Here is a 17,015-nt window from a genome sequence, read left to right as displayed (position 1 = left end):
GGGGTTGATCAGATCCCCTTTAGCTTTTTCCATAATTTATGAGTCCCAGGGGTATGTAGGGATTACGTCGGCCGTAAACCCGCATTCATTAATTGACCTTGACAAATACAAGCAGTGCCCCCCCACCCCCAGAACACACACGCACACACACCTCTCCTCTGCCAAGCACTGAGAAATGAATAAATAAAGGATATACCAACAGAAGCAATTGCACTGGAATAATTTGGGGTAATCAGCCTTGTTATTGTCTATAACACTTTCATAAACCACACTTTATTTGGGTGATTCCTATTTAAATACTTAAGCTTTCTCTCACGCATATAAGCTTGAGTCATATCCACATAGCCCTGTTGCACAGCCTATAGGATGCATTCATACATCGATATAATTATTATGATTCAGCAAAACAAATGTGTTGGTTACTAAACTGGTACAGATTCACCAGCAAGTGGTTGATTTGATTTGACACTGAATGGCCCCTTTATGATGGAGTATCGGGGGTTAGGCGAGCCCCAGCCCCTGCACCCAGAGTCTCCTGTCGGGAGGACTCAGCATCCGCCTGAGACCTGCACGGGAACCACGGGTCCGGCCTCTGTCTGTCTGGCCCCCCTCAAGCACACCCGGGCTCCAAATAAAAACCACAGATCCAAACCCTCCAAAGTGAGGATGGCAAGTTAAGACACACGCTACTTCTCACCCATTGTTTGCAGCAATGCTTTCTTCTGTTTTAGTTTTTGGTTCTTTATAATATCTTTCCCTCAGTTGCGCACTGTATGGTGATGTGCGCGTGGAGCGAGTTCTGCTTTGCCCATACCTTTGTCGTTGTCGAGACGCTCAGAGGCTTCCCACACCCCCAGTGGACTATTTATTTTCACAGGGTTTGGTTAAGCTACTACAAAGGCAAAAAAAAATATATATATGATCATAGAATATATAAGAATTAATAATAATGTCTTAATGTAATCATTAATGGTTACCAAACTTCTAATCAACAGAGCATTAAACATCAAGAATGTGTACCAGTATTTTACACTGGCAGTGCACTACATAACAAAACAGTACAGTATATAGATCAGCAGAAGTACAGTACCGTACAGTGCAGTACAGTAGCAGATGCTGCAGTTTAGTCACCAAAATCTCCATCGTAAAAGCTTGAAAGTATTTATTTTTGTGTTGTGTTTATTTCGAACATAACAATGTATTTTTGAGACACATGGTGTTTAGTGAGATCCTCAATGTGCCAGGCCATCTTATCTTGGCACAATACAGAACAACATGGAAGCAAATATGTTTTTGCTGACAACACACACACACACACACACACGGTTTTTAAAAACACATTGACCAAACCAACGAGTCAACAAATCCATCAGGTTGCAAATAATACCAGATAAAGGATTTATGGAGATAACACCCATTCTCCTCTTGTTTACACCTTGTTTCTCATGAGGAAGGATTGAGCCATATGGCATATTTTATATTGAAGCCTTATCCCAGAGAACTGTTGTCAATAAGGAGATCAGCTTTAAATCGTTCCATGGTTACATTAGGTCAAATCCCCTCTTGTCTAATCCCTAGTTTGCCGCCATGATATGGCGTGAGGGAAGATGTGATCAAGTATTATCATTGAAACCTTTTGTGTGTGAGGTGCTCCATTGTTTTTATTGCTGGAAGTGTATATAGGAGCAGATGTCTGTAAATGTAATCATGAGGCCAGCCGATGGGCTCCTGGTGTGGTCTACAGTTGAATTGCTACGATTTCCTGTTCATGTTTCAAGTCTGTTCATCAGCAACACCGGCTCCCCTGTAAACGCCCCGTTCATTCAGTTTCAATAAGCCGAGGACAGTTGACACATTAACGCTTAACTGGCAGGTGACCTGATCAACCCTTATCAGCCAATTAAAGATTGTACAGGCAATATCATATGTTTAACCTAGAGAATTAAAGGAGTCATCAAACGCAGACCAATGTACAAGTATACGGTTTGGTCATTTGCTCTTACACTGAACACCGCTCAAGAGACAAATTGTTATTATAAAGATCCAGTGTGTTGCCTACTGTCTAGTAAACATCAGAAACAGAAGAAAGATGATCCTACAACCCTCTTCTGGGTCATAATGGATGGTAATGTCCCACAATGCCAAGCAGCTAGAATGGGCTTGGCAGCATTTGCAAGCAAAATGGCCTCACCTCTACATCTATATGACCAACCTATTGACTGCAATTTATTGACCACACTTTTATCTCAAGTGAATCACAGTGTATGTTTGTTTTTGGGACATTAATGAGCAGGCATGAGTTATGCATCTTTCTTCAGGATGGCTGCAAATGGAATCCAAGGATTGTGGTTTGAACCCAACACATTTTGGCTGGGACTCAAACCCCCTAGTAACCACCTTGTTTTCCTACACCCTGTCCCAATAGGCCTGCTTTCCAGTGGCAGACCGAGAGTGGTAAGTGATGAGAGGTCAGTTCCACCATTACAGTACAGGAAGTATATTTGAGTACAGAAGCCAGCATTAACTCATTGTTAAACCAGGAGTGAGACAGAGAGAGCTTTAAATAACTGAGAGGGATCCAACGCTGTCAATCATCTGTCAGGAAAGAACAGTGCGACCAAAGCATTGTAGCAGATGTCCTTAAACCTTTTATTTCCCCACATTCGTTTTTTTTTGTGTCTGGCTTCCGGAAATTTAGAACACATTGTTCAAGTTACTCTGTATTCCAAAAAACATGTTTTTAAACTGTAACTGTCCCTTTTTAGTGCTCACCATTCATTGGTCCAATGCTGCCTATGTGCTCGGCTATGCGAACAGAGAAGCTTCTTAACCTTGGGGTTTCTCGACTCAAGTCACACGTATGAAGTTCACCTCATTCAAGCCATCCATTAAAAATAAAGACATCCGGCTAGCTTTTGGACGAGTTTATACAAATTGAGTCAATTTATGATTTCAGTGCCTTAAAGATCCCAAATGGCTGCAGCTAAGTTAAGAGTGTTACATTATTAAAATGTAATTAGGTGTGGGAAAAACACTGGCCTGAATGTATATCCTGAACCCTCTGCATTTGACCAAATCATTCGTCGGATCTCATCTCATAAATACTGATGGGACGCAGCGGGAAAAAAATAAATTCCTGATTCATCTTTAATGAGGGGACATGTTTTTCTGAATAGGATGGGGAAACCGTGTTCCAACTGACACTTATTCTGCACTCTTCCAGAAACCAGGAGAGCCGTGTGTCAGTTTGGGAAAGAGCTATGAACTCTGGCAGGGTTTTCTTTCTCCTGTAAATCCATGTGCAAATTATTCAATCAGCCTTTTTTTCCAACAATGAAGAAGTGAAAGCCTTGAAAAATGTGGCGACATTTGAATAGTAAAAGGGAGAATGATGAATTTAAAAAAAAACCTGTCTTCTTCAGTGTCCTTCAGTGATTGTCCTTCAGGACGGGATTGGCAAAGGCTAAAACAGTAGCCTGTGACTTCAACAATTCGATTTAAAGGAAAGTGTGAATATTCAACACATCAGCCTATTCTGTATACCATAGAAGAGTTGCACATTATTTGATTCAAAGACGCAAAGTATTTCTAAAACAAAAGGAGTATTCAACTAATACAGCTTGAAAGAACACTATACTAGGGCAGCTTGAGTGCACAGTGCAGTACATGATAACTGATCATTCACAGAGAAAAGGCCAATAAGATGTGGTAAAAGGCCTTGTCCTTCATGCTATAGGTCCATAGACTCCCTTGCCCGTGAAAAGGTTGCGAGGCAATTGAGTGAACAGAGAAGAGCTCCGTGATTGGGCCCCTTACTGGATCCTTAAATTGATTCCACTCATTGACTACTTTGCATCTCACGGCTCAATACCTTCCTGTCCAGGCCTGATGGAGTGGGGCGCTGGGTCATTCAGAGGTAATCCTGGGGGTTTTAGGCAGTTTAATTTCAATAGATAACGGAGTAAATGTGGCGTTCTCTAGGATCATAACAAATACAAATGGTGATGTGGGAGGTGGGGGGCATTGTACTAGTAATAATGATACAGGATTTTATACCTTTTTTTACTGCATCGTTGATTTCAGTCACGTTTTATCTGCAATGGTTCTCCCAATAGTCGAATGTATCACAGATTAATTCAATGAATGTGGGCGGTCATTTTTGTGATTAATCAGGGACCCAAATTCTATTTTATTGATTTTGTGGCATTTATGGAACACTTTTAAATGAACAAATATATAAAATGAGCATTAGGTATATATAGTATAGTATAGTATATACCTAAAAAAGTACAAGTTATTGTACATTTATAATGAATAAACAATGGAGTCAACATTTGATTACATTGTGAGATCTAGAGTGCTTTTTAACGTAATACGGATTTCAAGGAAAAAGACACTTGGATGGTAATGCGTGGGTCTGCTCGCTACAGCTGGTTGAGTTTGAAAAACCTAGCGCTGAAGCACTTGAATGCAATCAAAGAGTCTGCTTAGTGAATACCAATGCAAATGCCTGTCATCCATATGCATGTCTTTTTTTTTTGAGACACATGATATTCCTCAATTCGGTGGCGTTTATGAAATGTATGAAATGTTGGTGATGTGTTAGGGGTCAGGCCCACTGGTTGTCATCCTCCCACTGCTGGGATGTCATTCTCCCAGCTGATGTCATTCTCCCAGCTGTAGTCAACACCGTTGAGTATGATGAGTATGATGATCCGTAACTGTCCAAGATGGGGTGACAGTGTTGCCTAGTAACCGTGGCACATGTTGACCTTATCGCTTTAGTTATGAAAATGTATGAAGTGCGCTCTCGCTCTCTCTCTCTCTCTCTCTCTCTCTCTCTCTCTCTCTCTCGTGAATTTATGTGCAAAGCCATACGGTAAGTTGGATGATGAAGAGGGACTTCGTGACCAACGGCACTATATCAGTGATAGAGAGTGGTGCCCCACGACCATCCCCATGTCGACGACTATTTAAACCCCCAGGTATATGTAAACACCTTTGAGATTAGAAAATAACACAATGTACTGCACTGAAAGGATTTGGGATTGTAGAGATTTAGGAGCACGATGTCCCGTGGTCACTTATTTAATACCCTGGCGTACGATGTTTGATGAGATTACCATAGGTTTATGATCTCCTTTACTGATCTCCTGATCTTTAAATTTCAAACAACATCAAACATGGAATTTAATCGGGGCTAAATCGGGCTAATAAAGTGTTGCATAGCTGTGTGTGTAACTGTCTCTTGGATGTGTTGCTTTGTCTAGTAGTGCATTCCAATCCCTCCATCCCGTAACCAAAATTGGACAGCAATAAGTCACACTCACCTAACAGCCTGTCCTGTCAAAAGTGGTCAACAACACCCATGTAGGGTCCAGCGTGAATGCCTATGTGTGTGTGAGTGAGTGCGCGTGTGCGTGTGTGTGTGTGTATGTGTGTGAGTGCGTGTGTGAGTGCGCGTGTGTGCGTGTGTGTGTGTGTGTGTGTGAAATAACACATGCAGGAGGATGTTTGATGACGATGCAGGATCCATAAGGGATTGTTCATATATTGGAGATTTCCATCCAACTGCACTCAAGAGGAGTCCTCACAGACCAAGAGGACAGGCAAGTCTCGGCCAACCCAACACCCTAACACCCCCCCCCCCCCATACACCACCCCCCACGCCTGGCGACAACATCGCATCACAGCAACCGGCTTTTTACTGCAGTGTGCTCCATGTCCCCATAGGGAGCCCAGATGTAAGCACTTGTGCACCACACACACAAACACACACACACACAAACACACACACACACACACACACACACACACACTTGAGACGAAACAACATCTGCACAGCTGTGTTGTCATCTGCCACACACAGAGGATCAACTCATGATCACATATGGGAGTGTTTATCCACACATACACAGACCCACACACACACACACACATACATATATGCATAACATGCACACACCCCTCTTGGTGAACTCTACAGACAGCTAGGGGGCAGGTCGGTGCAGATGGCAGCACCAGCGTCAAGGGAGTATCATTGAATCCGCGGTGAGTGTGCGTGAGCGTATGCGTATCTGCGTGTGTGTGTGTCTGCGTGTGTGTATGTGTGGGGTAGCAGGGTGGATGGCAGGTAGGGAAGAGGGCTCCCATCTGGCACACACCCACCCTGCGCCCCCCCATGGCTGGCACGCTGCCCTGGGGGCATCGGCAGTGTTTAGCCCGCAGAAATGCCTGTCAAGAGGGAAGTCACCTTGTGCAAAAACGCTGTACTCTCAGGGCGGTGCTTTCATCGCCTGACGCCACGGTCCTGGGAGGGGAGAAGGGAGTTAGGGGGACGGGCGATGGGCGGGGGGAGAGTGATGTGAGAGAGAGAGAGAGAGAGAGAGAGAGAGAGAGAGAGAGAGAGAGAGAGAGAGAGAGAGAGAGAGAGAGAGAGAGAGAGAGAGTGAGTGAGAGAGAGAGGGAGAGAGAGAAAGAGAGAGAGAGAGACTGAGAGAGGGAGCGAAAGAGACGGAGAGACAGAGAGAGAGAGATGGATAGAGATGGAGAGAGAGACGGGGAGAGAGAGAGAGAGAGAGAGAGAGAGAGAGAGAGAGAGAGAGAGAGAGAGAGAGAGGGAGAGAGAGAAAGAGAGAGAGAGAGAGAGAGATGGACAGAGATGGAGAGAGAGAGAGAGAGAGAGAGTCATGGAGAGAGAGAGAGATTGCGAGGGCGAGAGATGGAGAGAGAGATGGACAGAGATGGAGAGAGAGAGGGGGGGGGGGTTGCATCAAAACGCTGTGCTGCCGTCTGGCCCTAATTCCAACTGACAGTTTGGACGCTTGAGAATGCCCAAGTGGAATTATTAAGCGGCCGTAACATTCAAGGGGCCTCCGTGCCCCACGTCAAAATCGACCGCGCAGATTGGAAGTCGCCATCACGGATGACTCTGTCCTTCCTCGTGTGCCGTTCGCAACGGTAAAACTTGGAAAAGTTTGATTCTTGTTTGTACTATCTATATTTTAGACCAAAAAAAACAAAGGACAGCATTTAAAAATCAGCGTTGTAGGCCTCCTTGTCTCTGGATGCGACCAGCAGCAGAATTTCTAGACCTCAACCCCCCCTTGAGCAAGGTTTTATGGCACACCTCGGGTGTGTGTGTGTGTGTGTGTGTGTGTGTGTGTGTGTGTGTGTGTGTGTGTGTGTGTGTGTCTGTGTGTGTGTGTGTGTGCGTGCGCGTGTGTGTCTCTGTCTGTCCGTCTGTCTGTCTGTTAGTCTGTTTGTGTGTATGTCTGAGTGTGTGAATGTGTATGTGTGTGTGTGTGTGTGTAGCTTCTAGGTGTGCCCTGGAGTGAGTGTCCCAGGGCAGCGGGACAACACAACAGGAAAAGCTGCACTGAGCTTTATGGCTAGGACCATGTGGTCTGATCAACCCCCTAACCTCCTGTACATGTACACAAACCTACCCCCCCCCCCCGCCCCCCCTCACCAACACACACACACACACACACACACACACACACACACACACACACACACACACACTCCTCTCCTTAATCCACCCCTCCTTTTCCACGGCCCCACCCCCCTCAGCCTTTAATTACTCGCTATCCAGTATCACAAGGAGATGCCAACAGATGCCCGCGGTCTAAGACGGGCATTATGTTCTTAGAGCTTGCACTGCAGGTATCCATGCTTTTCGCCAGGGCTGCTGGTTATTGTAGCATTGTCGCAGAGAGCATTACAATAAACCACCACCAGGAAGGTCCGTGTGCAGTTTGGGGGGGGGGGGGGGGGGGGGGGGGGTCACATGGTCTCGTTGTCGGAGCAAAACAAGACGTCAACGTCTCTGTGTTTGCTGAACCTTTGAGCGACTGATAGGATGAATGTTTGTATGGGTTGGTTCTAGGGCTGAGGCTAGGCTATTCAGGGATAACTATCGATATCCACAAGATACGTTTAGGTGACAATACACAATAACCATTAGCAGAACTGTAGAAAATGTCGGAAATCCAAATAATGTGTTTAGCATTGAGCAGAAGTACCGGCAACCAGCAACAACAGGCTTCAGTGTAGCATTTGATAGCATGTTACTCATCAAGAATTCAAAACAGGAGGACCCCTGGACTTCACCCGTTGTAAGGGAATGTGTCAATCATGGAGACTCGGGGAGAAAGTGGTTTGTCAGAGCCGGAGGGGGGCACACTGACCTAAATACTAAATTGTCAACAGCAATAGGCCTACAATGACCAACTGAAAGGGTGTATTTGGGAAAAAATCATTTAACCCTGCAACTATAGTTCTATTCCAACTGGGAGACAAGGTTGGTGTTTTTATAGTTTAGTATTTTGTAGGGTTTATACACTGAATTTATTATATTCTGCTACTTTTTTCTTTTTATTAATTAAAAAACGAGTAAAAGACTGAAACTAGCCCTGTTACTTCTAATCTATTTATTTGTTTATGGGTGTATTAATCCAAGACAGATGCTATCCCCGTATTCTTATTGAGGTGTGGTTTTGAGATTACCGATGGCGTCATCATCGATCACGCCATCCTTCCCAGCCTCAACCTTCCCAGTAGATTGGATTTATCTTTAATCAGCAGCTCATGGAAGGTGCCGTTCCAGGACTCTGCGTCAGTGAAACGTGGCGCCGTCAAGTGGCCATCAGTGGAAGTGCAATTAAAGTAAATTATATAGGCCTATCATGCCAAATCAGATTAATCGGGCAGTTTTTTCGTTGAAGTTCATGATAAGGATTATTTTTTGTTTCGTAGGACTACCACTTTCAACTCAGACTATAAACCTATCCAACCACAAGGTGGATGACATCCGAAATGTGCCATATAACCTGTTCTAATATTTTTACTTTACAATTGATCCATCAAAAGTGTTTGGCGGTAAAATAAAACAGCAACGACATCTATTGAATATAATGCGTGAACTGCAGTTGGCTGGCTTGCAGGCTCTGGGTTATTTTCAAGCAAATCAGGGGAAAACTTAAAGATCCTATTAATTGTTAAATGACCTTTTGCTCTCTGTGCTGTAGGCGGGTACCTCGTGTTAAAACCAGTAGGCGACGTTGTTGCATGTGTTGTGTTCGCGGCTGTGTAGGCCTATATGCACCGTAGCTCTGGATTCTGGGCTGACCTACAAAAACCACGCGAGAGTGCTGATGCTCACCGCAACCGCAGCAGCAGCAGAACCCCGGAGTGTCGTAAAGACTAACGCTCTTGATAAGAGTCGACGAAGCTTGACACACGAAGCGTGTGTATGTTTGTGTGCGTGCGTGTGTTTTTGTGTGTGTGCGTGTGCGTGTGTGTGATCGAAAAAATAAAAACAACAGGGTCATCACTGCCCGGTAACAAGCACTAGCTCCTCATTGGCCCTTGCGTGTTGGATTTATCATCCCCTTTAAACTACGTGTTTTTTGGGGCTACATGTACGCACACGCATGCAGTATTAAAGGACTGAGGCGTCATGAGAGGCAACAGAGACACGGGACAGAATTATTTCTGCTCTTTCTCTCGGAGGCCTATTTTTTTGACTCGCACACATTTAGACGTGGACGTTTACAAAATATAGTTGAAACAAGTAGAATAACAGCAGGTATTTTTTCTTCGTCTACTGATATATCTGGCTGTTTTCTGATAATATCTTGTTCGTCACCCAGGGTAGAAGTTAGCCCCTAGTTACAAAGTTGTCACATTGTTATTTCAGGTCCTCCGGGGTTCTCATCCTTCGTCAACACCTCCTCTGTAATTGGCCCCCTAAAGTGCCTCAAGCCTCTATTACAATATCTACATATGGGTTCAAGCAGCCCGCCTTACCAAGGTGTGGCAACAGCTCTCATAAGCTATTTATAGACACAGATATGGGCTACAACATTGACTATTTGAACTGTTTAGTTCTTTATTTTCTTCCTTATGCTGAGCCCCTCTCTGCTTGATCACATGATCACAGGCATCTAGGCACGTCAGTTTTAAAAATATGCGACATTACTTGTTCTAGTGAGATAAGACAGATATAATAGATGGGTCTGATCACTTCATAGAGGAAATGGACATATGCACATTTTGAAGCATAGTGTCACGACCCAACTAGTATATTGACAACGGCTCTCTGTCTAGTAGGCAGGAGTCGGGACACACAAGTGTTAGCCAACCACAGCTGGCAGGCCACTAGCTTACGGCCACGGGAGGACTGACTCACCTGGGTTCCTGGCGAGCTCTGGTCCTTCTCACATGTTGAGGGATAGCCGAAGCGTTGGGGTAACCGGTAGCCTGTCCTGTTCAGATATTGTTTGACATATAACATAGACGCTTGACAAACATAGACGACAAATTAATTAATTCATTAATTTATTGCTGGTTAATACACTTTTCCTCAGTCGCTTTGGTACATTTCTCGAATCATCCTCAACATTTGCAAAAAAGTAAATGCATTTCTCAAAACAATTTGTACAAATAGCAGAACACCATGGATTACCTGCAAAAGCCAGTCTCTTGCTCAAAATCCTTAGTTCATCTCTCAAAAGATAATATCTGTGTCAATGAACATGTCAGTGCCATCAGAATGACAAGTCCTTGTGTCGTTGTGTACGGATAAGACAGTCAAATTGCTTAGTCATGTTGTCAATATAACAGTGTACTCTGGAGGGATGTTCTGATGTAAACTATGGCGAAAGTTTTGAAGACAATTAGTGTAAATTTTAAGTTACACCTTAGTGTATGTGGGAGATTGATTGCCTAGAGTCAAGATTCACATTAACGCTTTGACTGTTTGTTCTGTAATTTGTTGACAGACCATGTCATTGCTAGAAATGTGATCATAGGACAATCTCCTTAGGGTAAACTGTACATGCATTGCTGTAGGAATTACAGTGCAGTCTTCCTACACCTCCTGACATTCCTTTCTGTTGGGCCACAAATTCTTATTCTCAGGCAGCCTCACTCCTCTTCCTCTTCTTCTTCTCTCTGGCTGTTGACCCCGTCCAATTCCTTGTCCTTCCATTGTCAGACAATGTAACATTGTGTTGTGCTCCAGCTATTTATATATATACTTGCCAGTTCATGGTTCACGAGATGCACCTTTGAGCTATTTCAGTAAACTGGTTGATCGTTGGTTGATCTAACACTTCACACATTTCCCTTCTTTAGAGAAAGTAAAGATAACCTGGTATCAATCTACCATTTCAGGACAGATTTAGAAAAAAAGTCTAATGGAAATGTATAGAAATATTCTTGACATATTATGACAACTTCTTCAACCATTTTGCATGTAAAGACTTATGCAATGAAGTAATGCCTAAATGTTGTGGGGGATGAGACTATTCAATAGAAACCCATTACAATACATTTTGAGCAACATGACATAAGCAATTGATAATGTAAAGGAAGGAGCAGAGAATTGTACATAATAATTTGCATGAATGTACCAAAGCATTTATTTAACCATGTAGAAATTCATTGAGATTAAAATCCCTTTTACGAGAATGACCTGTGCTCTGACCTGTGTGCAGTGCTGTCTTTTCCTATGTTCGAATGGAAGCACCTTTTCATCTCTCCTTGACCCGATGACGTTTTCCACAAAGGTTACGGAAAGGAGGCATAAAGGTTAGGAGATTTGACTATTAGTAGAGACTACACACGAACATCTTCAGTCAACATGCTTGCCTAAGCTCACAACTTTGCAAATCAAATCTGTCATTGCAAATCCTCCAGTGTCACTGACGAGAGCTCATTTAAATGGGACATGTGACTGAGAAGGTTTGTTTGTGTGAATTTGTTTGTGTGTGTGCGTGTGCGTGTGCGTGTGCGTGTGTGTGTTCAACTCACCAGCCTGAGATCCACTTGGATCCCACTACAAACCAAAAAGTAAGCGGAAACCCAACAGAAAACTAAAAGGCAGATGCTTGGGGATGGCTTGAGATGGGGACAGGGGAGAGCTCCCTCCCTCCATCACATTCACTCTAAACAGGCTGAACAAACAAGTGCTTAATTGTAGCATCTGTGAAGCTACGGAAGAGGGCGTCGGAAGCGGCATCATGCTTCTGTTAATTAACACCAACAGGTAGCAGACGCAGGGATTTAGCGTCTGCCAATTAGTAAGCTGGACCCCATGAGCCCCGATGAGGGCCAACTATCTAATGGAGGGAGAGAGAGGGACAGAGAGACAGAGAGGGAGAGAATATATTTTGGGGAAAAGGAGGTGTAGAAAAAGTATTGAGAGAATATATTTTTGAGAAAAAGTAGGTGTAGAAAAATGATGGAGAGGAGAGAGAGAGAGAGAGAGCAGTGAAAGAGAGGGATTCGAATTTCTGAGAGGATAGCATAAGTATGGTAGATCAATATGAAAGTATATAAAAGTAACTTGTTGTTTTGGCCAGGAAAATTATGAATTAAAAATGGAAAATTGGTGAATAAAATATTAAACTGCTTCAGACAACTACACATGAGAAATTGAGAGTTGGCAACGAAACATTTGAAGCGTTAGTGTTAAAAACAAAATCTTTATTCTTGTAAACATTTAATTATTTGACATAAATAACCTTATGGTATTGCAATACACAAGGATAGGCACTTTATTAGGAGTTAGTGTGCATCTAAATCCAGCTACCTGTGGAATTTCAGGATAATGCAAACAATGTCGCAATGTGTCACATTTCAATTAGCTCTCTGTTTGAAATGACCTGGATTCATAGTCTGATCCATAGTGATTTCAAATTAGAGTGGACAGAACACTGACATTGAGCTTGTTGAATGCTGAAAGTCTAACGACTCCCAACTGGGAGGGTTTTAATCTTACACATTTTGTCTTTAAAGAAAATGTAATTCATTTGATACTTGGAAAAAGACATTCTGCCTGGATAAAAGTGCTATCACATCCACATTTCATTAAATAGATTGAGTACGTGTCTGCTTTTAAGTTCTGTCATGACGGTGCCCATTATATGCATGCTGCATAAAAGTTGAATAACCAGCAGCAAAACACAAACAAAAACATCTATCTGTTTAAGAATAAACACTAATTTCAATTAATGTACACAGTCCCTTCACCATATCAAAAATATACCATCTAAAATGCTGTATATTGCTGAAATCTAATAATTAAAACAATCATAAGAAACCAACATGTACTCAAATATTTCATGAAGAGATTTTTCAGTCCAACTGTTAAAATAGAAAAAAAGGCAAATCTTAGTAGTCTGCAAAGTTTGTCTTATCGTATTTAATTGTAGAGCTGCACGCAAAAAATATATTCGCTCTTGCTCTCTCCCTTTCACCAGAACACTGACAGCGGTCAGGGAACAGAACCTTCAACACCCACACACTCCCAAAACTTCATCATGCACGGGAGGAACGCTTTTTGTTGGGTGTGAAAATAGTGTGATAAATTCCACAAATCGACACACCTTGAAAGTCAGTTTAAACTGTATTGTAGGCTTAAGAGTTTATGTTTATTGAGTTCCATCTGTATACAGGTTATATACAGTCTATGTGTTACACCCACACGGAGCTCCGCTTGCAACCATTTTTGAATGCCTTTCTACTGTTAGACATTGATTATAATCCCAAATTTTGAACCTCTGTAATGGGCGCGGCAACAGTCTAAATGTGAATGAACGTGACTAAACGTAAAGTGAATACAACTTTAACACATGGGGCCCTATCTAGCATCCGGCGCAATGGACTTTCTCACTGGCGCCTGTGTCTTTGCTAGTTTGCAACTGGCGCAGAGCGTTCTTTTCCCTCCTGCGCCACACGTCGGTAAATTAGGGAATGATCTTGCGCCCCAAGGGGCGGATCAGCGAAAGGAGGAGGCGTGTTCTGGCGCATATGTTCCCTGGGGCTATTTTGCAGTTTCAGAAACCACTTGCGCCACAAACCAGGAAATACCTGGTTTAAAGTCAGTGGCGCGTTGTACAGATATTATTTTAAGCGCACATGCATAATGTTGCTTGTGTACCTTGCGCATACACTTTGCTTCTCTCCTCTACCTAGCCACACATTCTTGGTAAATTATTTGGGAAAGAACAGCTGAAACAGCGGTAATAAGTTGTACTTTTAAATCAATGCATCTGTAAACACCGTACAGCAAACACATATTTTCTTGACACAGACGTCGTGTACATGCCGATAACTTTTAGGATTGATGAATATTTGATCGGGAGAAAACAGTGTTCTACCGCAAATGAGTATTAAAAAGAATGAATGAATGCGGGCGCACGTGTGTGCGTCCATCTGTTTAAACACAAGCAAACTAAACACGTAACGCATAATACAGTCCATGGCAATGTATATTAACAGGGGGACACATGCATATTAGGAACACAAGTCGATAACGATAATGCATACAATACTGATAAGAAACAATATTTAGAATATTATTATTATTCCATGTGTGAATTAGGCCATATTATTTGGCGATAAACTGAGCAATTTGAAGTTTGAAATGCATGTGCATCTGTCTCATCGGAGACTGCAGACACACTGTCAAAATATCAACCTGTCACATTCAAATGCGCTCATGGCTCTTAAAGGGGATGGGAGCTGGCACTCTCATTGGTTTATTGCACGTTACGTCCAAACCCCACCTACGGGTAATTAGGCTACTTCAGACCAACCCTTTTTAGATATGCGCCGGGCGCAAGAGTCAATTTTGCGCGGGTAAAATATCGACATCGCCGTAGAACCGCCCACAATGCTACTTGCGCTTGCTATTGTCACTTGCGTTTCACACCGTTAAAATAGGGCCCATGAACTCGTCCGTGAGCATGATTTCGGCCTTAGTCAAATCCGATAGATTGCCACCGGCATTGTGGTGAAGCAGACTACTCCCACTACTTAATGACGTCATCAAACTACAACGACTTTTGTTATTGTCTTAATTTAGAGACAAACGGAAGGAATTATATATCATACCTTTAACACGATCCAAACGATCATCATCCTTATTATGTCTTTACATACCTGCATTTGCTTATGGATCCAGTCCGAAAAGTAGGTCACGTTGCCGTAGACCCCTGGTCTGTTCCGTAAGGCACATCCGAAGCCCCAGCTGGTGTCCCCAACCAGCCACCACACACCACCTTCCTTGGTCACCAGTGGTCCCCCACTGTCCCCCTGGAGGAAACCCAAACAGATGTTTTACAGGTGTCTCATTTCTCTCTATTTCTTTAATGAGTGAAAGACATCAGAGAGAGAGAAAAGGTGCGTCAAACGATAGATGTGGTGGATGCCGGTGGCTGTCATCATCAAAAGGGATACAAATATGACAAGAGATGTGACAGAGGAAGAGTAGGAGAGGGGAAGGAGGAGGAGGAGGAGGAAAAAGAAGTAGGAAGAGAAGAAGGAGAGGAGGAAAAGGAGGAGGAAAGGAGAAGAAGGAGGAGGAGCCGATAAAGGAGGAGGAGAAGGAGCCAGAGGAGGAGGAGGAGGAGCAGAGGAAGGAGAAGGAACAGGTGAAGGAGGAAAGAAGAAGAAGGAGAAATAGGTGGAGGATAAGGAAGAAGAGGTCTAAATTATTAAAATTCACAGAAATCGTCTCATATCAAACAGCAATAACTATGTACAGGGCTAGGTACCATTTGTTACCATTGAACATTCAAAATTTGTTTAGTGAACGTGAGGGGGGGCATAGTTTGAGGAGAGAACTCAATTTCAAAATTCAGATGAGAAATTCCACAATGAAAGGTTTTCGCATTTCCATCACAGGTGTCAAGTTGTGGAACAATCCGAGCGAGGTTCATAAGCAATGTCCAAGCATCAATGTTTTTAAAAGAATGTACAAAAATTGAGTGTTCACAGGATATAGTGAACTGCACTAAGAGTCAGTAGGTTTGCGTATGTATGTATAGGTATACTGTGTATACACGCTGTTGTGTCACATTCATGCTGTTACTTGTTAAATGTATGTTGTAGATATTATGTACATACTTACATATGTATATTTATTTATATAACATAACATTTTTATATTCATTTATTATTATTATTGTTATTATCATTATTATTATTATTATTAAACATACAGAGTAAGTAATAAGAGGGGTGGGAGTACATACGTTTTTACTTCTTCTTTTCGGGTTTATGTTTACATTAATGTTTATTTTTATTTCTTGTTTCTTTTTGCTTTTTATTTTTACTATTACTATTATTATTTTTGTTTTTGTTATTCATTCTTGAATGGCTTTATTGTTGTAATTGGCAAAATTTGTTGTTTTTGTTTTGTCTACATATTCAAAATAAACATGAAAGAAAGAAAGAAAGGTAGGTGAAGGAGATGAGGAAAAATAAAAATATAGGAAAAGGACAAATCCGACCAACCTGACATGAATCCACTCCTCCAGCCAACTTTCCAGCACAGATCATGGTTTCAGTCACCCGTTGGTCCAATATGTGCCGTTGGTTGCACCTGTCCCTGCTGTAAATGGTCACCTCGGCCTGCATCAACTCATCCGGGCTGACACCTGGGTGGGAATATTGACTATTATTGGATGGACTGAGTATGAACTGCTTTCAGCACATTCAAGAGACAAGCTATGTAGTGTACTGCCATTCCCTTTATGAAATATTGACAGAGATATTATAGAGAGAGAGATATTTTTGGATCACCCTCAGAGCTCAGAGTTCCCCAACCGGTGGTCCAGGCGTTTCGCTCTGGGTTCAGGTTCACGCCGACGTTGGGCAAACATGCCGGCCTCACATCCTCTGGGGTGGAAAGATACAATATAAAAAATAACGTGATAAAAGGAAATGCTAGTAAAATGAAAAAACCTTGGTTCCATTTAGCCTTCATCAGGGCCCCCCACACCACCGGGGGTACGGGGGCTGACTCGGGGAGGGAGGGCGTGTCTTACGGGTGAAGGTCAGAGGTCGTCTGAGCCTCAGGAGAGCCACGTCGTTGGCCTGGGGCTCGATGTTGTAGTCCTCGTGGACGATGATTCTTTGCACCGACGCACTGGAAAACATCCAACTCAGGCGAACGCCCCCGTAGTCGACACGCAATATAGATGTATTAGACAGCCTTT

General features: G+C 42.9%; 1 protein-coding gene across 4 annotated transcripts in view; it reads right to left on the bottom strand.

Moving 5' to 3' along the window:
- Positions 1 to 10,331: 10,331 nt before the first annotated feature.
- Positions 10,332 to 17,015, bottom strand: part of tmprss2 (transmembrane serine protease 2) — a 36,137-nt gene continuing 29,453 nt past the window's right edge. For 2 of the 4 annotated variants that reach the window (XM_060057246.1, XM_060057245.1), the window contains exons 10-14: positions 16,845 to 17,011; positions 16,600 to 16,695; positions 16,312 to 16,454; positions 14,956 to 15,108; positions 10,332 to 12,128 (exon numbers count right to left, since the gene is read on the bottom strand). In XM_060057246.1, coding sequence (XP_059913229.1) covers positions 12,087 to 12,128; positions 14,956 to 15,108; positions 16,312 to 16,454; positions 16,600 to 16,695; positions 16,845 to 17,011 — 601 coding nt within the window. In that variant the 3' untranslated portion in view covers positions 10,332 to 12,086. Of the gene's footprint in view, positions 12,129 to 12,633; positions 13,156 to 14,955; positions 15,109 to 16,311; positions 16,455 to 16,599; positions 16,696 to 16,844; positions 17,012 to 17,015 lie in introns of those variants that run through there. The other 2 variants (XR_009526685.1, XM_060057250.1) reach the window with 2 other exon arrangements.

This window comes from Gadus macrocephalus, chromosome 7 (genome assembly GCF_031168955.1).
Source record: "Gadus macrocephalus chromosome 7, ASM3116895v1".
Lineage (NCBI taxonomy): Eukaryota > Metazoa > Chordata > Actinopteri > Gadiformes > Gadidae > Gadus > Gadus macrocephalus.
The sequence above is the reverse complement of the archived record's forward strand: the minus strand, read 5'-3'. Positions and strand labels throughout refer to the sequence as shown.